Source organism: Carassius gibelio, chromosome B19, assembly GCF_023724105.1.
Source record: "Carassius gibelio isolate Cgi1373 ecotype wild population from Czech Republic chromosome B19, carGib1.2-hapl.c, whole genome shotgun sequence".
Taxonomy (NCBI): domain Eukaryota; kingdom Metazoa; phylum Chordata; class Actinopteri; order Cypriniformes; family Cyprinidae; genus Carassius; species Carassius gibelio.
Window position 1 is genome coordinate 27,310,150 of NC_068414.1, and position 26,900 is coordinate 27,337,049.

The window sequence follows — 26,900 nt, forward strand, 5'->3', positions numbered from 1 at the left end:
TTGCTTGATTTTCAAGTCTGGATTTTCAAGTCATAATTCCGCTGATGTTGTCATATTTTCATAACCAGTTAAAACACACTTAAATTAGTGAATATACAATATAATATAATGTATGTAAATATGCATTACCTGACGGCCTGTATGTGCATTGGCTGTGATCGCCGGAGCTTGTGGGCAGGAGTGTGGGGGGCGGTCACTTTATTAATAGGGGCCCGTGGCAGTGGGGCCACTCTGTTGCCATGGAGTCCACTGCCATCAGTGCTGTGCAAGAGGGGGGCTGAGTCCGCATGCTGGGTGCCACAGGTTGCATAGATGCTCTCATAGGAAGAAAGAGAGGCCATGTCATTCACCAGAGCCTCCAGATCTACATCATCCTCTGCAGCAAAAGTAAAAAAAAAAAAAATACATGCATGGTAAGAGAAAGAGATTGAGTCCTTTTGAAACAATTGTTTCAGCAGAAGCCACAATACTAACACTAGCCTCAGAAATACACTCCATTCAAGTACAAAAGGATGCTGTAATTAATCATTGAATATTATGCATATTAACTGAGAGACTGTGTATAATATTTATGCTATAATTTGTCTAGCTGAAGAACCTTTTAATAAGCAAAAATTTAAAATAAATGATTACATCCTCTACCATTTAAAAGTTCAGGTTCAGGTTTTTCTTTTTAAATATTATTTTCTTTCAGTAAGGATGCATTAATTAATCATACTGACCAAACTGAACATATTAGAATGGTTTCTATAAGATATTATAGACTAAAATGGAAAACAGCCATTTTAAATTGTAATAATATTTCACAATATTATTTTTTTCATTAAGTATATTCTTGCTTAAGAGACCTAAGAACAGTATTATTATTTTTAATCTTGAAATTCAAACTCCTGAAAGGTAATTTGTATATACATAACACCATATAAGTCATTCAAATGAAAAACAATATTATGTAAATTTCTTATATAGGCTATTCTAAAATAAAACTTCACGTTGCACTGAACCAGGGCACCACCACATACACTTTTTATTAGGGAATTTATTGATTCATTTTAATTTCACAATTTCACTTTAAATCAATTATGTCAAAACCATTAAATCAATCATGTCAAGTTTGGAAGTAGTAAGGCATTCTCACACTAACACCACTACGTTTGACCGTCGGCAAGATTGTGGAATGTCATTTTAATTTCACACCAGACATAATGGGATGCATGTCATCCAAAATGTTCCATTTTTGACTCATAGAACATTCTTCCAAAAGTCTTGGGGATCAGCCAGGTGCTCTTTGGCAGATGAGAGATGCGCGTTTATGTTCTTGGTTAGCAGTGGTTTCCACATTGCTCCTCTCCCAGCCCACATTTCTTTGGAAGAGTTTTTTCGGATCCACTGTGGCTTTCTGGATGATTTTAAGCCGAGCCTTTGGACACACTTTGACAGATCGACCACAGAACATTCACCACCATGTCCACTTGTTTTCCATATGCATTATGGTTAAGTGGTGTTCCAGAATTTCAGAAACTGATATAACTTTATGTCGATGTAGTTACTAGTTACCAGTTTTCCATTATGTTTCAAGAAATTTCCTTTTAAGTATGGTTCGTTTAATTGAATATATAAGCATCTTGAGATGGTGTAGCATAGCGATTTAGAATCTTGGAAAGTAATCAAAGATTAAATGGTCTTATTTGAACAGTAGTTGCATAAACTGTATGAGAACAATGCACTTAATATACAATGCCACTAACAATAAGTAGCCACGAGATGGCAGTATCAAATTAAATGACTAAAGACCAAAGCGATCTGTGCTTTTGGTCACATTTCAGTGTTCCCTGATCTGACTGAATCCCTCTAATCTGACTCCGAGCAAATCATCTTGAGTCAATAACCCCATAACTTTACTCACTGACATCCAAAACCAAACAGTCCACCAATCTTGCTCACACACAACAAACTAGCACAATACACTCTGTTCTGTGGGAGGAACAGCAGGTGGTTTGTGGAATTGCTCTGTAATAACGGTACATGCCTGTTAAATGAAGCAAGCTGGACAGGTTCAATAGCTGGCATGTATTTTCACTAACTTGGTTGATGACTGAAATGCTTTAACCTACTGATTCTCATCTGCCTTTGCCTCATGACCTCAAGTGGTACCCTTCACAGTGCCAAAACTTCATTTTATTATTAGCATTTAGCGTTGTTTTTTATTATTTTTTTCCTGCCGTCCACAACCTTATCAAAACAGCCCTGAGACACATTTTTGGGTCATGACCCATTAGTTGAGAAGCACTTTGTGCAATCAAGACCCATAAAAACTATGCTTTTAAGGCCCTACAGTGGTGATCTCAAACAACTGGTGCGAGCAAATCATGCTAAATGTAATGCTAGTGAAGTGTGGGTCACCAAAGTGCTTTTCCTTCATCAGTACCAACACTGCTGAAATATGCTGTCCCTTATTGATCCAAACTTGTTAAGCAAAGAGAAGGCAGCGAGATGTAAGAAAAGTAAACGTTTATCGACTAGCTAAAAAGAATATTTAGCTAAACTAGCTCCCCGAGGAGTTTTAAATTCTATTAGAATAGAGAAGTCCAAACCACAACTATAATGAAAACAATGCAACACTTTCACTTAACTTTTATCAACTGCAAACAGATGTTAACGAATATCTAGTTGTGATGAAACCGAAGAGGCCACATATTTTCATTTTGATAAACATATTTGCAAAAAAACAAAAACAAATTAAAGGCAGGAAATGTATTCATTGGTTGTTGATTGGATATTGAGATGTAGGTCTATCCACTACATTAAAAAAGTGGAGGGAGATGAATGTGTTTCAAGCCAATTTTAACTAAGCTAGCTAGCAAATATTAGTTTAGCAATACCCGAGTTACCTTAGCAACTGAGGAAGTGACCAATCAGAGAGGCAGATTCAAAAACAGATTTAAATCAATGTTCTGCTCCTGACATCCTGTAGAAAACCAGCAGCGTTCGAACCGCTGTGCATTCCATACATACCCCAGCCCCACACACTTCCGCGTGTGTCCGAGTGTAAGAGTTCCTGAATGTAAGAAGAGAGCTCGGCAAGTGCCCTGTGCATGAAAGAAGTCTCCTCAAACTCAAACGTGTACATAAAATAAGATGAATAGCACTGTAAAACGATGCTAGATCCAGATCTACAAGTACAAGATCTTCAAGTACAGTGAGTACAAGGGATTGTCAAAGAGCATCTTCCCATTTACCGCTCTCAGTGCTAAATGGTCCGAATATGCTTTGAGTGCTGTTTTGTGAATATGCAAGAGTTTTTGTTTTTTCTTTCCAAACACTCCCTTCCTCTTTTCTCCATTTCACATTCCTCAAAGTCGCCTTACTAACAAACACAAAAATGTTCATATTATACCATGGTACATGTAAAAGAACATGCTATTACCATAGTAACATAAAAAAAATGATGTAATTACTTTGGTATGACCAGACATCATGACATTACCACAGTACATGTTGACATCATAGGTTATTTTTTATATGTTATCATGGTGATAACATGTGCTACAAAGGTAAACTCATTTTATTGAGGCTAACGTAAAAATAAACTAAAAAAACATGACATTAACTATCTACATGTAATAGAACATGCTACTACCATGGTATTTTAAAAATTACATTACTATAGTTCATGGTGATGCTATAGGCTCTTGTATGTTACCGTCCTCTTCTCACACTTGTTGCACACTCGCAAATTATAAATCCTCAATGCATCACATTCAAGTTAAACTATTGACTGCATGCTGCATTGTTTTCAGGGCGGGTTTTAGAAAGAGAGGTGTGTCTAATTGACCCTTTGCAAAGACCTGACCCCCTTACTTACTGTTGCTATTAAAGCAAGAAATAAACATGAATGTACATTAGAAGGTATTTTATTTAAACTGTGGGAAGATGTTAATACACGCTATTTTAAATTCAAGTCCACCCACAGTAATCTACTCTCAGTTTCGGCTGATTCTGCAACATGATCGTTCAGACCACCTGTCAATCAAGCTCCCTGCAAAGGGTCTAATTTAGTGGACAAGTCTGACAAACATTCCAGAACGCTCCTTACAACCATACGTTCTCTCTGGTTTATCAGTTATTTTTTATAATCAATACCTTGATTATTAATATCAGACCTTGTCAAACAAATAACAATAATAAAGAATACAGTGCAAATAAATGGTCAGTTAGGCTACGTTCACACTGCAGGGCTTAATGCTCAATTCCGATTAAAAAAAAAATAAATGAAGTGAAAAGAAGTGACCCTCATGCGCAGAAGAGTACTCAACGGTGAACGACGACACTCGTTGTTTGCGAAAGTAGCTAACGTTAAACATGGATGTCAACAACAGTGTAGTCAACAGCGGAGCTCTTTTTTGCAATAAAGTTATTTTCCCAACGGAGCCAGCACAATTACAATCTTCTCGTTTTAAGAAGAAAATTAAAAAGAAGGAGGAGAGCAAGGTTTTTGGCCATCACGTTTTGTGAAGCAGTGTTAGCAACGTCGGTACAGAGAAACGTGTGGGTTCGGAGTCGCAGCCAGGAGTGGTGGGATACTGATGTGAGTGGCTCTTCTCGTTCCCGCCTACTTCAATGCAGAATTATGACGTTTGTAGTGTATAAATGACGTACGGGTCGGATACATGTGGCCTGGCCGTTCAGACGGAGGTCACATTTCAAAAGATCGGATACGTATCGGATTTAGGACCACATACCCAAGTGGCCTGGGTCACATTTGAAAAAGATCGGATCTGTGTCGGAAGTGGGTAGTTTCTGCCTGCAGTGTGAACGTAGCCTTAGCTACATCAAAACATTCATTAGCAATCCATAAGGAAGAGTCCTAGCTAGCAGGGATTTTTTTCAATAGAGGATACACAGATCTCTTCAGTGCCCAATACTGTCAGACAGACTGTCTCTTTCCTGTTGCTTTTCTTTCAGCTGTACTTCCTCACTTTGGAACTGTGTTTCAGAAGACGGTCCAACCTCATGTGCCCAACTCTCTCTCTCTCTCTCTCTCTCTCTCTGTGTGTGTACTGAATATAGGTCACCTCATATAACTCCAGCCTCAACTTATAGAGCACAATCAGGCATGTAAGTGCAAGCACCCACCCAGTGGCTTGCCACAGTTGACCAGAAACCAACACAACAAGAAAGATTTATAGGCTTTTACACTGTGTGTGTGTGTGTATCCTCAAGTGTGTGTCTGTGTATGTATGGGATACAGGAGTACTGCCATCTCGCCCTGCCCAGTAGGAAGCCATCATCAGTCCCTACGAGGAAATTGGCTTAATACGCAGACTAAATAATGTCTTACTGAGCACGTAAAAATGCAGAAAAGTTTATGTGAGGATTCAGAGTAGAGGAAAGAAAACATCAATACCTCAGAATATAAACAGTAGAAGTTAATAAAAAGTCTGCATCAAGACTCGGTTTACTTAGCAATAGCATACATATTTGTCCCGAGAAGTTAACTAAATATGCCAAACTGTCCCTTTGATCTCAGTCTGATGATGCTTTCATTTGGGAAAAAAATAAATCATTTTCATTACGGTTTTCCTGGATGCAGGGGTTTTAAAACAAGTTTACACCAAAGTGTTTTTTTTCCTCAAGGGACTCGATTCCTAAAATACAAAGGCAGCTATATTTATGCATAAAGGATAAACATATATATATATATATATGTGTGTGTGTGTGAGTGAGTGAATGTGTGTATATGTACATATATAAACTTTCTGACATCCTAGGGTCTCATTGGACCCAGTTCCCAAGTGGCAGGGTTAAAGTAAATTAGTATTTAGATCTTTATATATAAACAATAGACAGTCAAGATGTTGTATCCATAAATCAATGTCAGCATTCCTTACAACCCTGACCAGCCCACAGTGTATGTCTACACACAAGAGCCTGCTGTGGCTTTCTGAAAAATCTATATGCTTCATACTAGTGACACGTTAAAGCAAGGCTGCATCTGGAGAGCAGGACATAGACACACACACACACACACACACACACACACACAAGATCTGCAGCCAACAGCCTTGCTCACAGCTATAAAACGGTTAGAAATTCGGGGAAGGCCCTGGCTTGCATAGCTCGTGGAGGATATACAGCGCTAAGTGCACACAACCACCGCAGCTACAAGAAGGGTCGCCAGTAACCTCTGTGACCTTACAGAACCCAGTGACCTCCGCTATGCTACTGAGGACAAACGCTGCCTGTGCAATCCAATTAGATATTGCCACTTAAAATGCAACATAACTAAAGCAATTGAATGTACATGAACAAAAGGATAGAAAGACCCTTTAATAACCCACCTGGGTGATTGAGAGAATTCCGATTGGACGACTGCTGGAAGCTTGAACCGATGAGATTTGATGGCCTGCGAGAGGGGGTGCGGTCAACATTGCCCTGAAGAGAAAAAAAAATGGAGAAGGTCAGACAGCTCAAGTAGTAACATAAAAATGATATATAAAGAGATGCATCTCTGCCACTTTATGCCATGACCAATACTTTCAGGCTATAGTCTGCTTCTAATGTGGACACTTCTAATATTTAATGGAACCATTCACCACCCCCATCTCCCCGCCCCCAAAATGGGATTTTGTCATAAATTGCTCACCCTTATAATGTTCTTGTATGATTTACTTCTAATAAAAAAAAAAAAAAGTATAATTTAAATAAATAAATACTGGTCACTCTTCAAAATAATAAAATAGAGAATCTGAATCTGATAGTTTTATTAGTTGATCCAGTTTACAAAACTAACTGAACCAGTTTTGACTTTGACTTAATGGTCGAGTAAGAATGGTAGAATATCAGTAAATAAGTTTTGTTTCGATTTCTCCCATAAAACTATATATAAAAGCATATATTGCATGTGGACTGAATGCAAAAACAGAATCAATTTGGCAGAAAATATATGTAATTCATGTCTTTGACAGTAGCAATTACATGCATATATGTTTATGAAAGTCCCATCCATCATTCCCAATGCATCAACATAGAATACTGAACGAAAAAGGGCAACTATGCACACAGCAACAGCTCTGGTGCTCTCAAACCACACTCACAATCTCACACCATATAATTCAAAGCAGAATGCACAAAGATGGAAGAAGTAGTCCAAGAAAAAAAATAATAAAAATAAAGCCACATTTTCAATTTCCAGTTTTCTAGGAAACCTAAGAAAATAGAAGCCGAGTTTCCAGGAACTAGCCTCTGCCAGAGGTCTCCATGCTCTCTTTTCTTCCTGTCTTCTTTCTATTTCTCTCTTCTGCTCTCTCTTAACACTGCACCAAGCCAGCCTGCTCTCAGAAAAGAGAAAAACATCTATAAAAACAAGAAGGGAAATTTACAGCTCTGAGAAAGCTTCTCTAATGCTTCAGCCAGTGTTCTGTTAGTTAATCTTGAGCAGTGTTAAAAGACCAAAAAAAAGTCAACAAATGCTGCACACCAACACCAACAGAAGGTTTGCATATTTAAACGGTTTAATTTGGACCATATTACTTTAAATTCAAACTGTAAAGTCTTTTCACTCTCTTCAAGGAAGCTCAAAAGTGGAACGCACCAGGATCTGTAGCAGGGGATGACAGAGGAATGCGAGAGGGTGTGTGTGTATATATATATATATATATATATATATATATATATATATATATATGTGTGTGTGCTGTACTTGGATGGGCTCCAGGCCTTGTGTCCGTTATGTAAACCTTAACCCCCAGCTGATTCCACGGGGCAACAAAGGCAGCGAATTTCTTAGAGAGGCAGGTCACGTGACCCAATTATAGCTATTGACTAGGCTAAAGAGTGGTTAGAAATCCAAAGCATTTTAAAGTTGACCTCTGAACCCGAAAGCTATAACTTGGCCATTCTAGGCGCTGATGTGATACACAAACATAAACACAACTGCTCAACTTTCCCATTTGGCTCTTGGTGACCAGACACCCAGTTATAAACCTGAAACACAATTCCAAGTCTCCTTTTGACCTATGACCTCTGACCCTAATTGTCATCCTCATCAACTACAAGCAACTTAAGACTTGCAACTCCGCACGGAACTAATCCCTAACCATACCTAAAGAGGAAAAGACATAACGAATAACCAACCGACCTAACTAAATTTGCATTATTGATACTAAGAAAAATGAAACAAAGATGTACACTTCTCAGGAAAAAAAAAATCTATAAGAATACATATAGAGAAACACTGAGTAAAGGGGACATGAACTGAGAAACCAAAATTTCCTTGATCTTTTGACATAAGTCATTGTACTATAAAGACATCCTGTAAGTTTCAGAACTCAAAACTGTGTCATTAGTCTAAAAATAGCTTATATTGAAGGCAGTTTGCCAAAAACAACTACTTGTGGAATGTATGACTTTATGATGTAATAGTGTGGGTAAGCACCGCCTCCACAGAGGAAGATCTACGCCTGCTCCTACACTGCTGCCTGTTTAGCCCCGCCCACCGATTCGAGCATGCAGTGTTTACAAGAGGAGGCAAATACGGGTCTACGCAGAAACCAAACAAAGATGCTCTGAAGACAACAAAACGATGTGCAGTGGCAAGTAGTGGAAAAGATTTGCCTTCCTTCTGATCCCAATGTAAGGAAAGGGTGAATGAAATTTATCTTTAATGAACATCCAGACTGTGTAAGGAAGAACTTGGTCCTTTGTTCTCTTAATTTTACCGCAAATTAATTAACAAACAAGGCACAATTTGATTTGCTATTTTCAAAAATATTGAATCCGCCAGTAATGTAGCAACATACATGTGAGTAACTGTTTTCATTACGTGATCACTATTGCTTTTTCCTCTTCTTACAGATCATTTGATATTTATCGAGTTGTTTATGCCTTTTTGACAAACCACAGCAGCATCCATCTGTGAGGATCATACACTGTCAAACATACACAGCTGTTAGCCAATCATAGCAGTGTGCTGAGTCTACATTGCGCCATGCCTATTCAAACAGAGTATTCCAATGAGGGGGTTAAAAACAGACAGAAAAAATCTAACTACTAAAGTATGAGGTTTTTTTTTTTTTTTTTTACGTAAGAATCTTAATAACATTGTAAGTGGACCTCAGAGAACAGTACAAAAACAAAGGCAGTTCATGACCCCTTTAAAATTCTGGCCAATTACAATAAGCTACTAAATATTATCATGTCATAGCGATAAATGGATAATATAAAATTCTATGATACTGTCTAAATGTATAAACAAACCTTAAAATTTAATGTATTTGTAATTTTAGCATCATTATAAATGTAGACTGGGGAACAAATAAAAGTGAATACGTGTAGGACTAAATCTGGTAAAATTTTACACATTGCTTTTTGTATTGTTGCAAAAACATTAATAAAAAAAGTACATATATTTATTTATAAATACATTCTATAAAAAGACATGTATAGCACAGTAATGGAGGCAGAAACATATGATAGATAGGACAGATCAAGAAAGGCTATTAATAATCTTTCATTGCGCAAAAGTATTATAATATGAAAATGCTCCAATACAGAGTGGTACAAAGCGGTTATGCACATCCCGTGTGCAGAATAATGCTCTTGAAGCAATACGGAGTCACAGCGCATAGTGCTCTGCATAGAAAAGTTTAAAACACAAATGCAAGAGATACTGATGCATAGTAGATTATATCTGTACGATATAGTATCGGATTGGTGCATCCCTAAATACAAATGTGCTAATGGTGACTCGAGTTCGAATCCCATCTCATGGTCCTTTGCCAAGCCCTCTGCCCTCTATCTCCATCCAATGCTGTCTACTCTATACTATCCTGTCCAAATAAAGGCATAACAAAGTCTATAAAAAAACAATAATAGATTAATAAATTAACATACACATTAATACATATCTGTTGCATTACATTTTACTATTCGTTTGCATTCATTTTTATCATTAACCTTGGCTTAATTTTAATTTAAAGACATTTCATTTTTTAATGTTTTATTAATGTTTTTCAAGATTTAATTTAAAATATTTTGGTCATATTATTAATGAATAAAAGTGAACGGAGACTACGGTCCCTTTAATGCCTCAAAAAGAAAAAGAGCAAAACCACAGTGCAAGCCAGGGTGCCTGAGTTGTGTATGCCTGAAGTGAATATTTGGGCTGCGTTACCCCCCTGCTTGGGAAGATCCAGGCCAGGTGCCTGTGGCTCTGAGAAACCCCCTGCAGAGTTATATACGGCCACAGACAGAGGGCGGCCCAAACCCTGCCTTCACCGTATACACTCAAGCTCTGCCACGTTCACAAGCACCAGCCACTTGTACAACCATCCCAGGTGGGGGCAGGGAAGAAGGGGGAGGGTCTGAGAAAGAAAGTGCTGGATAGTTTGTCCAATTTAAATGAAAGGAATCATATTAAAGAGACTGAGAAGACAAGCAGAGTCCAATTTAGAGAGAGGGCTGACTGCATAGCCCGGGTATAAATAGCAACAGCCGCCACTTTGAATGTCAGCTGTGCAGCACCATGGCAATGCCATGGCGACGAAAGACATGCGGACATGCCACAGAACCCTCGGGAACCGATGTGCTGAAGCGATGAGTCCCTTTGTGCTGGTTCAGGTGGATTTGTGCATGTGAGCGCTCAGGTTTGCATGCAGATTCCGCTCGAGGAGCCATTACAGCACGGTCAGGAAACACTGACACAGTGCCCTGCTGAACTGGAAAACTTTGTAGACTCCATTGCTTCAGAAGGAGCAATACAGATACTTCTATACTAGGCTTTACCTGGTAGTTTGGATGATGGGGGAAGTAGTCTGGGCATCCAGCTAAAGCCATACTCAAGAGTCCCCACAAATGGTGTGAGCTGTCACATGCACCTCCAAACCTCTGTGCAACAGCCTGAGAGAAAAACAGAGAGAGACTTTAATATCGCAAAAATATACCTCAGTGAAAAGCACTACATTTATATAAAAAGTAGTATTTTGTATTTGTGAGTAAATCAGTGTTTTCTAAATTACTAATTTCAACAACAGCAAAGAAATCACTCACAGCTCTTGATTGAAAAGCTTTTTTAACTTTTGTAAAGAATAATCTTTAATTTATACAGTCCAATATGCAATGCTGCCCTCATCAGAACGCTCTGTTGGAATAGGCATGGCGGATTAAACGCCCACTGCTATGATTGGCTAACACTTGTGTCATGTTTGACAGCCTACATGCTTTACAGATGGACGCTGCTGTGATTTAGATTAAAACTGCATAAATACTCCATACATGTCAAAAGATTTGTATTAAGACACAAAGCAATAGTGACCACACTAAAAACAGTTACTCACACGACAATGGTGCGACATTACTGTCAGAACATTTTAGACTAACAAAAAAGTCCTGAAACAAAAAAAGTCCTGAAAGAGTCCTGAAACAAACTGACAGAATGTTTTATAGCACATTGGCCTCTTTAATGTATTTTGACGTCTCAGTTCATGACCTCTTTAAAGTCTGAAATGGAAATAGCAACATCATTTCTTCCATACTATATATTTACAATTACATTTATGTATTTAGCAGATGCTTTTATCCAAAGCGACTTACAGTGCATTCAGGCTATACATTTTTTACCAGTATGTGGATTTCCTGGGAATTGAACCCACAACCATTTGTGCAAACACAATGCTCTACCACTGAGCCACATGAACACTATGACATGGGTACAGATTGGCTGAATTTGAACTTGTTAAAAAAAAAATTTAAGAATAACAAGCTACATTTTTTTTTTTTAAATTGGTAGGCGGATTTCCATTTTATGCTGACTTGAAGGCGAAAACAATGTTTTTCAACTCATCATGCTCCTGCAATGCAAATTATAGTATACTTTATAGTAGTGCTGTCAAAATTAGCGCGTTAACGCATTCGATTAATTTGAAATATTTAACGCGTTAAAAAAAAATAACGCAATTAACGCGGTTGCAGTTTTTTTTTTATTTCCAGTTGTGGCCTATGTGTGTTCAACGTGCAAAGAAATATGGATAAGACCAAGGAAGGACTTTTAGACGGAAAGTTTCAGTATAAAACTCTGCCGGATTACTCTTCAGTCTGCCACAAGAAACATTACTCTTCATTTAGTCTGCCACAAGAAACAGCAACATTAAAATCATGAACTCAAATGTCATTGTTTAAAAAAAAAAAAAAACAATGACTGTAACAGTGCGTAAATCAGACCTTTCTGTAACGCTAACGTTAATAAGCTTAAACGAAATAACGAAATAATTGTGTAGCGGAGTATTTTTTGTACACAGTGCCGCGAACTGTCAATCACTCCTGTACGCGTGCATCACTATCCTCCTCGCAGCTGCAGCAACTTGCGCTCTCTCTCTTCATCAAGCTTTAAAACAAAAAGGGGACAAAAAGATCATATTGTCTTTGTGCATAGGCTTTAGATTAATTAGATAAATGAATTTCTAAATTTGTGCCTTGCCGTCTACGGTATTTTTTTAGAACTTAGAAAAAAGATGCTGCAGCCAATGAGCAGCCGGCGGGGGCTGCAGGACGACTCAACCTCCGCAGACAGTTTTTAATGTTTATCAGACAATAAATACTCAAGATTTTGCTTTAGTATAACTCACAACGAGTTTCACACACCTTCTCCGGCCACGTTGAGCTGATGATACTTAACAGTGGGAAAAGCGACACATGCGCTATTCACTTGAATAACTTAAGGGTGAATGGGTAATGTAGTTTCTGCTCTCGGTGGGATGAATTAGGAAGCTTGCATTGTGAAGGGCGCTCTGAAAATCGGCAGTGCAGGTAAAAGATTAAAACCTCTATTAAAACAGATGTCCAAATGAGCGTACCGGTACGCTACAAGCACGTTCTGGGCGCACGGAAAGGTGGCGATACGCTCAAGAGCTATATTTGGAAGTGGCGGTACTGAGTACTGGTGCATACCGGCCCACTTAAAGCACTGGCAATGACTATACTTTGGAATTTTTTTTGCAGTCCACTTAGAATTCAACATGGAAATCATTTTTGTTTTTTATTGGCATTGATTGTTTTGAAATTCAAATGGTACTTACATGCCTGTGTTTTTATTTCTGTAATAAATATGGCTTTCAAGCCAACAGTTAATTTGGAGAATATTGATGGTTTATTGCAGGTATGTTGTTTACATGAGAAAATCTGTGTTACAAGTTAAACAAAAATTCCAATAAACAATCATATTTTGAATTTAAATAGTTTCTTTGTCTTGAGTTTACATTAATTATTTACATTTTACATTTACATATCCAAAAAGTTTCAGTCTTTTAATTGCGATTAATCGCGATTAATCGCGATTAATTTAAAAAAATTGTGCGATTAATTAGTTAATTTTTTTTAATCGATTGACAGCACTACTTTATAGATATACTTTTTTATCATTTCGTCACTGCTGGGCAGCTCAGTTAACTGCGGTAGTGGCCTGGATCACAAATGACAAATAATCAGGATGGGTCGAAATAGAACAGAGCAAAATCAAAGGGACACCCTTGTCCATATTATACTTTTTATAAACATTAAACTGGTTCCTACAATCAAAATTGATAATGAATGGATAAAACATCCTTTAAAAATTTGGACCAAAATTACAAAAATGTTTGGAGGTCCAGAATCTATTTCCAGGGCCATGCCTAACAGGTTAACCTGCTCCCCCCATTTTGGAACACATAGCTGAAAATCACCTACCTAACTTAAAATGGTAACAGTTCCTGACAAAAGTGTGCTACACACATCTTTGGAAAGAAGACACTTTAGGCTTTACTATACATAATCCAGAGTTGTTAATGCTTAAAAAGATTAAAAGTTATAGACACTGCCTTTGTACCACACTGAATGTTTTTTTTATTTCATATACAGATACATGAAATCAGTCCTTAAGAAATCCAGAAAGTAATTGGTTGAAATTAAGTTTATTTCAAATCTGAAGATACCATTTAAACTGAGATTCCTGCAGCCATTTTTCTGAGACTATGTCTAGTCGCCCTGAATAAACCTGTTCAAAGAACTGACTCAACAGATCTTTGGTAGCAATACCCTGCTCAGAAATGTATCTACAGAGATACATAAGTTAAGTGGAGCTCAAGGCAAGAAATGGGGCCTAAACCAACTAAGAGAAAGGGAACGAGGCTGACAGCGCATGGTTCTTACCATACAGGATTTTAGAAAGTGCACAGAATGCTTAGCGTGCACATTTACAACAATGTGGATCTTAGAAAGTGATTAGAAACTCAACTTGTGCACTTACCATAGCATGGATTTAGAAACACAATTGCTTAAGGGGTAACTGAAGCTGTATTGAACCAGCCTAGGAGCCCTACTGTGGCACGCACACAGAACAGACTCCGAAGCTCAGATCGAGAGGCGCGTGCTCATATGAAATCCCCAAGGGCACTGCTACTCAAAGGAGCTCAAACGAGTGGAGGACTCACTGAGAAAAGTCCACAGATCCTCAATCGGGAGCAGCAGGCTCAAAGACAACCCAAATAGAGCAAGTGGCCCAACTACCTGATGTCACTACCATAGAGCTCAAGAGCGGAGGGTTCAACCCCTACCAAAGGAAGAGAGGGAGCATGCCACGAAGCATGTACTCAGAAGAGTACTAGCCCATGAGAAGGACCCACAGGTCCTGAGGTTGCAGTGTTATACTGGGGATCCACCACACACCCTTTACAGCATTTGTTCTGGCTTTTGTTTCACACAGAGCTTGTTCCAGGACCAAACCCAGCAATGTTACTAGGTTCCCAACCCAGGATCGATCCCGGAATCAATCCTGGGGTGTGTTTGAATTCACACAGTAGGCAATTTTCCAGGACCAACTTTCAGTGTGAAGCCTTTTCATCACTATAATCAGTCAACAGCAGGAGGCCCTGACTTAGCCAAACTTAAAAAGTCAGAAAACAGAACAGGTCAGAGTAGTGCTACAGAAAAAGTCTAGTATTGAATACAAAAAACCTAGCAGTAGGGTAGATGAAATGGACTGTACTGGAGGAAAAGTCAGAAGAGCCGTGTACAGTAGATGGCTCAGGTTTTACTCTGGTCCAGACAAGAGCATTGAGAAAGCCTAGTCTGGATCACCTCCCTCAAATCTTGCCTGTCACCCTTAAACCCATGCCCCTCTTGAGCCCTACCCGCAGGTGGGGGAGGGGCGCAAGTCACGACACTAGTCTTCTGAGCCCACCTTTGATCCTTAGAATGAGATAGGCCAGGGCCCCTTTGTTGCTCGGACCTGGACCTTTGTGAAATAAAGGATTTAAAGGCAGCCGAGCGCATCTTGGAATCCTTAAACTTAAAATCAATTTTTATTTTTCAAATATCGGCATCGGCCAATACGTTTTTCTGTTTGGCTGATGTGTTCACTGAAGAGGTGCAATCGTAAAATTGTGATTTAAAATTATGCTGTGCTTTATGCATTTTGCCCACTTTCATATTCATATCATTTTCACTGTGTGCTGTATGTAAAATGTACCTTGACTTTATTTGAAAAAATATGATTCCCATTTATTTTTTAATCCATTTTCAAAATATTTCAACTTTCTTGATTAATTAAAATAAAAAATATATATATCAGCTTTATATCTGCCATCAACCACACTTTTTCAATATATCGGAATCGGCTGTCAAAAAACACGTATCTTTTATGTTAGATTAAGAAGTTTAAATACATTTGAAAAACTACACTTTTTGCTCAAAAGACCTACCATTTCATATTGTCATGTGACCACGAAAATAGCAGATCAAGATCATATTACCATTGATAATATCGTTACATCCCTATCAAGCACTGACAGGTATGGGCAGTTTGTGACTGTAATACTTTGTCCCCTGTAGTACTTTGACAGCCAGCTTGTTTGGCACAGCATATTTCATGACAGAATCTACTACTTAAAATAGCACTTCACAATTTCAAACTCATCTCGGAAGAGCTGTGAGAAGGGAGCTGTGCCATAGTAGTGCTTAAAAAGTGAGCAGAAACAAAACTGACCAGGAAAGAGCTAGAGAAAGACAAAGAGTTAACTGAAATAGTTTTGATTTCCATTCCAAAACATTTTGATCCAACAAGCAACAAGCTGACAGTTTACTTTAGCGCCACATGACACTGCAAACTGAGAAACAGTAAGCCCAAATGTGTGGTGCTCAACGCTGGATTCAAGACTCAACCCTGGAGCTGCTGAACAGCATGAGCACAGCTCCAAAACCTCAAATTAACATCCAGCAATGAAAGACTGTTCAGGCCCGCTACGCATCAATGGCCAAGCTCATTATTCTGACAGAGAAGAAAAGCGACACACATTCATGCACATACACAGAGATTCTTGCTGATGATTGAGAGCACACTCTTAGGTTGCCTCTGTTAGGCCAGCAAAGGTGGTTCAATCAGGTGCATTGGTCTTTCCCTGAAAGACTTGATTAACCTTAGGAAAGCCTGTAAAGTTAGACTCAGTAGCCAAAGAAGTCAAGTTCTTGTGTTCAAAAACAGATTATTAGGCATGATAAAATTGGTGGTAATTGTCAGCCTTCTCTGTTAAAAGAACATGGTATTGTCTAAAACTTCTGGACATGCTAAACACTTCACACTAAACTCGTGTCATAATCTGCAAATGTCATTTACTTGGTTGACAACAATGAAGTCATTTTTAACAGCAAATACTGATGAAATCGTTACGGTTGAAGTTGTAAGGCCTACGTGAAGTCCAGATGCATGACAAATCGACTTTCTGTAACTGCCTCATTACTTTTTAAGTTCACCAGGGTTCATTCTCTGCATCATATGGTGATTCGATGAATAAAAAAGACAGATGCCCTAACTTGATGTTGAAATCCATTGCAAAAAAAAAAGGAGATTTTACAAGTTCAAGTGGTTCCAGTTTATTTATCTTCACCTCCCATAGTTTTGAGTGCTGATTGACAGAGGCTCTATTGTTTTCAGTTACGTAATCCAACCTGTTATTGTTAAGATATCAGACACTACATAAAGCTGCCACATACCGATATGGTCCACCAGTGTTTTGGGTAGCACTCCGCACAAGAACCGACAAGAACCGATGTGTGTATAGAGCAAAGCAAAATCAGATTTAATAATGAAAAAAATATACACAAAGCTGTTAAACTCATTGTTTAGAGATGGGTGAAATGCTTGATGTACCAAGGTCTTATCAGGGAGGCAAATTAAGAGGGTGAACAAATCCCAGCACTGCCTCTCATGTCTTCCAAGGAATTTCAAGGCCTAGAGTGTCCTGTCCTCATCCTCCCTTTAGTATGTACACAAACACAGGTCAAATGCCCCTCTTTCCTTAATAATAGTCATACCATTCTTTCTGGAAGGTGAACAAGACAACCACTCTGAAACCTTTTTTTTGTTTTCATCAAGAGTCACCCAGCACCATTGGATATTTTCCTTTGCAAGGTCAGCCAGGTCAAATAAATAAAAAAAACCCAACAAGATAAAGGTACCTTGAGCTTCATGTCTACTCCAACTTTGGCTATTCTAAATGCAAACAAGTACTATAATGTTTACTGGGAAATGCCTCATCTAGCTCCTCTTTGCATCGTTTTGTACAGGGTTACAGCTGGGCTAATCAATATGTTGGCGTGAAAAGTGGTACATACATGTAGAATTCAGTGACTTCAGTATCCACTTGGATGATAATGCCACAGAAAGAAACATGGAAGTCTGTGAAGCTGTACTCGCAGTAGTGTATCTGTCTGTTATGTAAGGCCCAATGAGTGATAAATTCTGGATGATACAGATAAGACAATAACCAATAAATGACCTATATTTTTTCTAAATAAATTGTTCCGAGGTCTTCAGCCCTGCCTTTGCAGAGCAACATTCCTGCACACTTCAATTCCTACACAACACACCTGCTTGTAATTTTTTAACCAACCATGAACACCTTGATTAGCTGGTTCAGGAGTGTTTGACAGGGGTTAGTGCTGAATGCTGAAGGACTGCAGGACCCTTTTTTTCTTATTTTAAATGCTACAGGTAAATTTCATACAATTGTAATGTAACATTTAAGAATGCCCCCCCCCCCCATGTAAGGTGGTTTGAGTACCCAGAAAAGTGCTATATAACTGTGACAAATTATGTCAAATTAAATATCCAATATATCGATCAATAAATTAAAACCTCTAATGTAGTCTTATACATGATTTACTGATAGACAAATAACTGTTTCTGATAGAGATGCACTGAAAATTTGTCAATTCCCTTGGAACTGGAATAATGGAGGAATATCATATGAAGTCCACTTTGCAGGGCACTTACATTTGAATAAGACAACACTTGAAGGCTGCTGCCTGAACAAGAGATCTCCTCACCAAAGTGAAAGTGTTGGCTGGTGTCACTATTTCGCGAACACAGTGGCAGATCTTCACCAAATTCGGGGGATCCCTTCAGCTTGTAGAGCCCTCTCGAACGCCATGCTCTGTGTTTCAGTAACCAACTGGGATTGCTAGATCGGGGGCTATCGATGAGGGGGTGGCCTCATTCGAAACAGGGCTTCGAAATGTACACTCGACTTGGCGTTCAAGATTGTTCCCTCGAGCTGAAGGGATCCCCTGAATTTGGTGCGAATCCACCGTGCCGTTATTGAGATATGCCCATTCAGCATCTCAGTGGTTTTCCATACACTTAAACTTTAAAGCATTTCATCCAGATCACCAGTACCAAACAATGGAACATGCTCTGCTGGACAAACCACAAAATTACATAATTTACAAGCATTTTATCTGGGTTTTCGAATTAAAAAAATATAATTATTATATCTGTGGCATATCTGCCGATAATGATGTATCTGTGACAGGCTCATATCGGCCACTAAAATCAGCAAAACTATATATCAATCAGGCTCTAGTGTTGATGCACATTACCATGAACAAAACTGATGTTACACTAGCAATATGTAAAAGTTGTTCTGTTGAAATACTGAATTCTTTATTGAATTTCAGGTTTGGGTGTTTTGGCAAAAATAATAACAACAACAACAATTTTGTTGCATCACTAAACCAAACTAAAGTTAAAAACCACTTAAGTTAAAGACATCAGTATTTCTTTAATAACCACATACCCTACTAAAAATTCCAATACAACTTAGTTCAGTCTGACAGGCAGAAATTACCAGAGTCTTCCACTACACCCAAAACTTTGAAGGAATGTTGCTTGAAGACAAGATCCATTTTCTACACATCAAACTAGGTTGGTTTTTGGTCCATTTGTTTTATCATTATTAACCAATACTGCATATTTATCATTGGATACTTAATTTTTCCTACATTGAAATTCTGACTAATAGGTGGAATCAGGTCAAAGGTCAACATAAAATAGTTCAAAGGATACAAGTTAGACAAAAAGTTAAGCTTTCGCTGTGAAAGAAAGTTAGAATGTTGGACTAGCAACCATCAGGGCTGACCTGTTCATAATGCTGAGCCGCAGAAGAATACAGTGGACAAAAAGAGGAGTGGTGCATTGTGATGTATTGAATTGCATGGAAGGACGTTAAGCTTTGGAAGCTAGCAGTGGTACGGTGGGGAGATCAAAAGAACTAGTGCCCTGTGACGGACTGACAGTCCATCGGAGGCAGCTGGGTATGTGTGTGTTCCAAGACTCCAAAATCAGGTCAGAATCTATCTAATATGGACCACCCGTGTGACCACACACAAACAAAAGAGCTAGCGAGAAAATGAAAAATCAGACTGGAGACTGAGTCTGAAGCGCAACAAAAACCAAAACGTGTTCCCGCTAACTGTCTATGCAAGCCAGCAGAGTTTGATCGGTTATGACAGTTCATATGTAGTTTTAGTGAACTCCTGCTTTAAATAAAACAGCTTTGGATTGACCAAAACCACTTTTGTATAGACTTCAGCAAGTCTGACCAAAACAAACACATGGGGTCTTGGATCAGTCACCAATGGTTAAATTAAGAGCACATGTAACACTAGTCTTTCAGTCAAAATGTTTGCACTTTTGCTTATTCTCTCTTTCTCCCCTAAGACTCCATTTGGCCAACGCTAATAATAGTTCATAAACTTCTTTCACATCATTTCTTTCTCTCTCTCTTACACAGTTTTGAAGCAAGATAACTGCTGTTTCACAGGATTGTAGAGTGCATGCTGATTTGCTTATTTTTAGGATGAATGCTTACATTTGGTGCCTAAGATTGAGGGAGCATAGCCAGATTAAGTAGGAAGGTGGGAGACAATTTGCAACATCAGAGAAATGAGAGGAAAAAGAGAGAAATTAAGAGACATTAGAAGTTCAATGATATCACTTTTTCTTTCAAAATATAGAAATGAAATTAAAACTTTTGGTTGTTTTGTTGTCGCAAACCTCTGTGTGAATTCTTCTTAACGTCACATCAAGATACATCTCAAACAAACTATACACCTAATTCTACAACTATACCTCTAATCTGACATGTCATCTTGGCTTAAAGATAAAACCAATGCCCAAAAATATGGGGATAAGTGGAAAAAAAGGTTCAATCTGTGCCATCTGAACCAGAATATGTTGGCGTGTTTGATGTTATCAAGTGTCTCCTTATTCTTACCTCCCTTAGTGAACACCAGATGTATGAAATTGTGAACTGAAATGACATTAAATTGAACCCTCTAGCCCTGAAGGCAGCAATTTGGAGTTGTCGTCTTGCTTCATTGCTTTTTGCAGAATCTCTGCCAAATAAAACCCACACATATCTAGTTGAGAGGTGTCTGAGAGAAGGAGAATGACAAACTCATATATGTGTGCCTGAACATGCCTTTAAAAATCCAACCCATGCACTCGGCCAGTCTATTGTTAGAGAACCATTGAACAACTTCCCTTCCTTCCTTGAAAAAAGAAAACAGATACACCTCCTCCTTTGTGTTAGTTTATGTGTCAAAGAAAGAGAGCGTTCTCGTACAAGATTATTACATAACTTTTCTGGACAATTTCTTTGGACAACTGTTTGAAATGAAAAACAGCTAATTAGCATTTTATGACACATGCAAATCAAACATTTGGACAGTCCCATAATGTAAGATTATGTTGCAGTTTATGGTCTAATAGCACATCGACATCAAGCATTTTAGACTCAAATGAGCTAAATATATGGTAAATATATGGTCTATATATATATATATATATATATATATATATATATATATATATATATATATATAATATATAATATATATAATATATATATATAGCTAAATATATGGTCCGAAACACATGTAAACACAAAGGTAAGGCCAAATGTACAACATCTGCATCAAAATTCAGTATAGGAATCATAGGGCTTTCCCAGAAATCATGTCAGATTTTAGAATAACTCAAATCAGAAATTAATGTAATAAAATTCTATCAAAAGGTTTGTTTACATGGTCTTTTTAGAGGTGGCATAAATGCAATCCAATATCTGAGCCTATACATTAAAGGGGTCATATGATGCGATTTAAAAATTTCCTTTCTTTTTGGAGTGTTACAAGCTCTGGTGCATAATGTAGATCTGTCAAGTTGCACAGACTAAAGTCTCAAATACAAAGAGATAAGTTAAGAGTCAACCACTCCTACCTAAAATGGCTCATTCTAACACACCCCCACATGTCTACGTCACCATGTGGGAAGATTGTATAATGCAGCTCAAATGTTCATGCACTGAAAGGAGGGGTAACTTTTATTCTCACTTTATAAATGCGAGTTTTGATCAGTGTAGAGTAGCGCTTGTTGTTTATCGTTTCTCTAATCACAAATGCAGACATGGGTTTTATGTTTACTAGGCACGATACGCAACGAGTAAAAAGACAGTACAAGTAATTATAATCAGTAATAATGTTCCCACTGGATGCGACAATTGCCTCATTTGTAATGGGTTTTACTGGTTTTGTCTTGTTGCGCCAGGACACACAGCATCACTGTATGGTAATGGGCGTAATATTTGTTTCACACGCTTGAGGAATTCAGCCAATCACAATGCACTGGATAGCTGGCCAATCAGCATACACCTCACTTTTCAGAACAATGAGTTTTGTAAAAATCTATACATTTCAGAAAGGCAGGGCATATAGGAGCAACAATGATTTACAGCATGTGGGAAATCATGTTTTTTCAACCTTAAACACATCGCATTACTCCAAAATAATATTATTTTTAGCTACTTCATATGACCACTTTAAATAAAAAACAAACAAACGTGGTAACTTTTCATTGATCAAACTAACCTGCATATTTATCTTTAACAGCCAAATGAACATCCAGTCATTACCATAGCGCAGTAACTTTTACTTCTCTTCATAACCGCTCCAGTTGATTCAGAATCACTACAAAGAACCGATTCATTCGCTGCTCTGGAATCGGGCAAAGTAGCGGATGTTGATTCGCTTAAAAAAAAGATTAAAAAAAATCCACAGATTGACAAAAAAAGGTCCAGGGTTGAAGAGCAAGTGTATGAAAGCTCCCACCACACCTCACAAGATGCATTCAATTGGCGAACAGGACTATGAACGGGTGTGCGTTTTTTATTTATTTTATTCACTTTAAGTTAAAGACTTGTGTTTTGCGCTTTTTAGTAGCGGTTATTTAACGAATATTAGTGCGTTAAAAACTGTCAACAGTTCAGAACAGTTCGCATCGTTCGATTTCCTTCATGAAAATCACATCATGTAAATCATTCGGTTCCAGTAATTTTTTTTAAACGGTTCTCGATTCCCAGCCCTAAGGAAAAGATGTCTACACCGTAAGCACGAACTAGAAGTAAATCTATAAATACGATCTAAAAATAAATGCACTCTTGAAGTTGTTTGTAAACACCGTGCGCAAAGTTTACCGGTATTGGCTGCAAACCAGACTCTATGATCAAAACTAGTTTCACTCATAAAACTTATAAGCATGCATGCATCTCATTCATAAATATCAAGTTTCCTTTAAATCGACCCTATTATGAAATATATGAGCTACTCCTTTGTTGATGGGTATGTTTTGGCAGTGAATTACATTACAAAACGCTTAATAAATGCATATTCGTAAATTACATCCGTATATCTATAGATATAGCATGAGCACGAAACCATGTTTTCAACACAGCCCCCATCCATCCATCCAAACAGTCTGGAATACTCACCTCCAAATCGGTATTCTTCACGGGGAAAGAACGGCAAAATGGAATTAAAAGAAACGGTGTTTGACTAGATTGTTTTCTGTACACGTTGGAATGACAAAAAAGTGCACAGGGTTAAACGTTTGCGTTGTGATCCTGCATGTTGTACGAGGTTAGAGCCGCGTCCGCACAAGTTGGGCTCAGCTGACTGCTTCAAACACGAGGGTGAGGAACTCTTCCAGCCCCGCCCCTTTACGCACAAGACACACCTCCTTATTTACAACCCGCCTATTTTAACCCATTGTCCTAAAATTCAGAAGGAATTGTTCACAGCGATTGTTCAGCTAATTAAATTGAAAGTTGTTAGTCAGCGAAAATTACGTGATCTATAACCTTTATACAGTGCATGTCGTTAAAAAGACTAAGGACTGGTTTCACAGACAGGGATTAGACTACCAGTATTAGGTAGTTAATTAGGACATTTAAGTAATTTTTCATAAACGTGCATTAGAAAACACATTACTGGTGTGCATCTTGAGACAAAACAAAGGCACTGATATATTTAATGATCAATCAGTTCAAGTTTCTTTCAGTTGATACAGCTCATACTTACATTTTAGTCTGGGACTAGGTTTAAGCCTTGTCTGTGAAATCGGGGGTATAAATTTATCCCTCTCTCTGTGTTAAATTCAGCATCTAATCTGATATGTAATCATGCAAGGTGAACCACAACACTGATATGTGATATGGCCTCATATTGTCCTCTCTTTGAGCTGAAATTCCCATCACATTCCACCACGGTACCTTCTGTCCATGTATTACATCACACGAGACTTACATTGCATCTGATGATTTATGATATTGCCTGGTAATTAGGTTACATCTTCTAAACATATGCTATCTCTCTGAAATTGCTATACAGTACAAAATCAATCTGAGGCTATCATCACTTCCAGAAGCCGAGGAGTCACACATTGGAGACCAGGAAAGCATTTCCAGGAGCAATGGACACTGGGTGTTGACAGGATCAGGGTGGGCTTGGGATTACATATAGCCATCTCATGAAACGTGGCCCTCAGCCAAACCTGGCGGGACACACCTCTGGAAATCCAGGAGAAGCGGTTATAAGATGCTCCTATGGGACCAATACTGATTGTACAATTCAGATGGAGACAGCATTACTTTTGTCTGGTGAAACCTTATATAGGAAAGATATCTGAAGATGTATTCATGGAGATTTTTTGTCTGTTTGTTTGTTTTGGTCAGTGACATCAGATATCAGACATCTTCTTGAGTGACACAGAATCATGATGGGTGGCTCAATCTTGAACTATAGGTACTTAAGATACTGATGCTGACAAACATTGTTGATATTGATACAAAAATATATTTGTTTTCTTTTACTTATTTGAACACAGGGATCAATGCTGAAAGGTCAAATGTTAAAGTCAGGTTTATTTTCATCTTACATAACACCGCAGAATGATGATTTCTTCATGAATCAGCAGTATAAGAATAACTTCTACTGTATATTGTTACTATTACTTGAAGATGAACTTATACATGATCCATATTATGGTACAACAGACAGATAAATAAATAACAGCACCGAATTGCATATTTCTGCTCAGTTTTGGTCTTCTGAATAAAATGTTTCCTGTTTTTCCTTCTCAGACATGAACACCATGCTATATCATACAATATAACCCATAAAATCCTGACGTATGGATGTAGATGATACAAACATAAAACATTTATGCAATCTCTTTTACATTTTCTTTTATATTTTGTCTAATGGGTCAACAAACGTTGATGTTTTTTTTTTTACATCATATGTCAGCTTTACGGGGTTAATAAATAAAAAAATAGTAATAATAATAATTATCTAATCATTTACATTTTAGGCCTGTCTTACAAATGGCTTTTAAACGGTAAACTGGTAATATCCATTTTATCTTTGGATATCACAGAAAGCAGTTAATTTAAAAGAGGTATAAGTGGTATCGATATAAGAAATAACTGGTCTTGGATTGGAAACAAAATGTGGTTTTACTCATCCCTAACATAAAAAGTCATTGAAAGTTCTCTAAATTGAAATTTCCCACTGAAAATCTCCAATGAAAATGGTTTAACCACATAAACAGACTCATTTCCTACACTGGGAAGCCACGTTATGTAAAAATTCCACTGGTTACTTTTGACAAATCTTTGGAAGATACAGATGTTTCGTGGACCCTGGTTCTGTTTTTCTCCTCTAAGGGAAAATATTAAGTGAGTGACTTTCAGTATTACCACATAGGAGAGCCACACTTAACCTCCCCTGTAAACACAAATTAGACATTAGCCATGCTTAAGGGTCTGACAAGAAAACATTTGCACTACTTTAACTTTCTCAAATACGTTGACTGGTAAGCCACAAAGGGCAGTGCATTACCAGAGCTATTCAAGCTATTTGGGGTGGTCAATGGCCCACAGAGATATGTGTCAGCATCTACAAAGTGCTGAAGTATGCATGCACATATGGATGTTATGGAATGAAACATTCCAAGAGTGTTGCTATGCATTACTAGCAACAGTTGTTACAAAGCCCAGCCTTCAGCCAAATATTGGCATGCTGGAGAATCGTGCTTCTGTGGTGTTAGTGTTTGACATCTCTGTAACGATATTAAAACTCCATATACATCGGGAAGAAGGAGGCGGGAACCGGCGGACAATCAAAACATTTTAATAATTGAAAAATAAATACAAAACAGCGCACCAGCCCCTCGCGGACGACTGGTGCGCATAAATAAAAGCAAACACATAAAATAATGTCCCAGGCCTGGTCCTCTCTCCTCCTTCACGGTTGTCGCTCCAGTTTTATATCCTTCCATCTCCTACATGGGACTCGATACTGGCGGTGGGGCGCAGGTGCAGCTCATCTTCAATCACTACACCTGGCCTCACTCCTCGTTCCCACGCCTCTCGGCCCCGCCCCACTCGCCACAATCTCATTTGAAGGTTTTCATACAATCCATTCACTCTACTGTGCTACCGGTACTTGAAAGACTTGGTGCGTTCAAGTCATGATGGAAAGATTGTATTTACAAGTTGAATGCACATAAATGCCACTGCAGAGTAATGATTACTCATAAATCTTTTTCGAGATGTAGATGAGTTTGTTTTTTCATCAGAACAGATTTGAAGCAATGTTGCATTATATCCCTTGCTCACCAATGGATCTGCTGCATTGAATGGGTGCTGTCAGAAGATCTTCTTGAGCTCATAAAACCTTTACAATAATCTACAACTAATCCATATGACTCCAGTCCATCATTTAACATTTTGCAAAGTGAAAAGGTGTATGTTTGTATAAAAACAAATCCATCCAGAGATTTTAACCTCAAACCGTTCCCAACAACTTAAATATTTTAAATATATAAAGCGTCCTCTATCCATAATATAGCTCTCTCCATTGAAAATGTCTGAATCATGTAAGAAATATGCACATATCAATACCGTTTACAAGCTCTAACAGTCCAAAACTGCTCTAAATAATTATGTTGGCAGATTTTGATGTGAGAGGAATTTTTCACTACAGGAAGTGTTATTATGGATTATTGACTTGTATTTTGACCACTTCAAATGCCTTTAAGTTGGATCTATTTATTAGAACCATGCAACTTTTTTTTCATTTCCCAAGGCATCAGATGATGGACTGGAGCAATGTGGATTATCTGTGGATTACTGTGATGCTGTACTCTGTACTGTACTGATTTATCAGCTGTCATTCTGACGGCACCCATTCACTGA

The 26,900-nt window shown here is 38.1% G+C and overlaps 1 protein-coding gene across 3 annotated transcripts in view; it reads right to left on the reverse strand.

Moving 5' to 3' along the window:
- Window positions 1-23,350, reverse strand: part of LOC127978963 (growth factor receptor-bound protein 10) — a 50,495-nt gene extending 27,145 nt beyond the window's left edge. Inside the window, exons 1-4 of one of the 3 annotated variants that reach the window (XM_052583993.1) lie at window positions 23,133-23,349; window positions 10,786-10,899; window positions 6,342-6,435; window positions 130-376 (exon numbers count right to left, since the gene is read on the reverse strand). In XM_052583993.1, coding sequence (XP_052439953.1) covers window positions 130-376; window positions 6,342-6,435; window positions 10,786-10,836 — 392 coding nt within the window. In that variant the 5' untranslated portion in view covers window positions 10,837-10,899; window positions 23,133-23,349. Of the gene's footprint in view, window positions 1-129; window positions 377-6,341; window positions 6,436-10,785; window positions 10,900-23,132 lie in introns of all 3 variants that reach the window. The other 2 variants (XM_052583994.1, XM_052583996.1) reach the window with 2 other exon arrangements.
- Window positions 23,351-26,900: the final 3,550 nt, after the last annotated feature.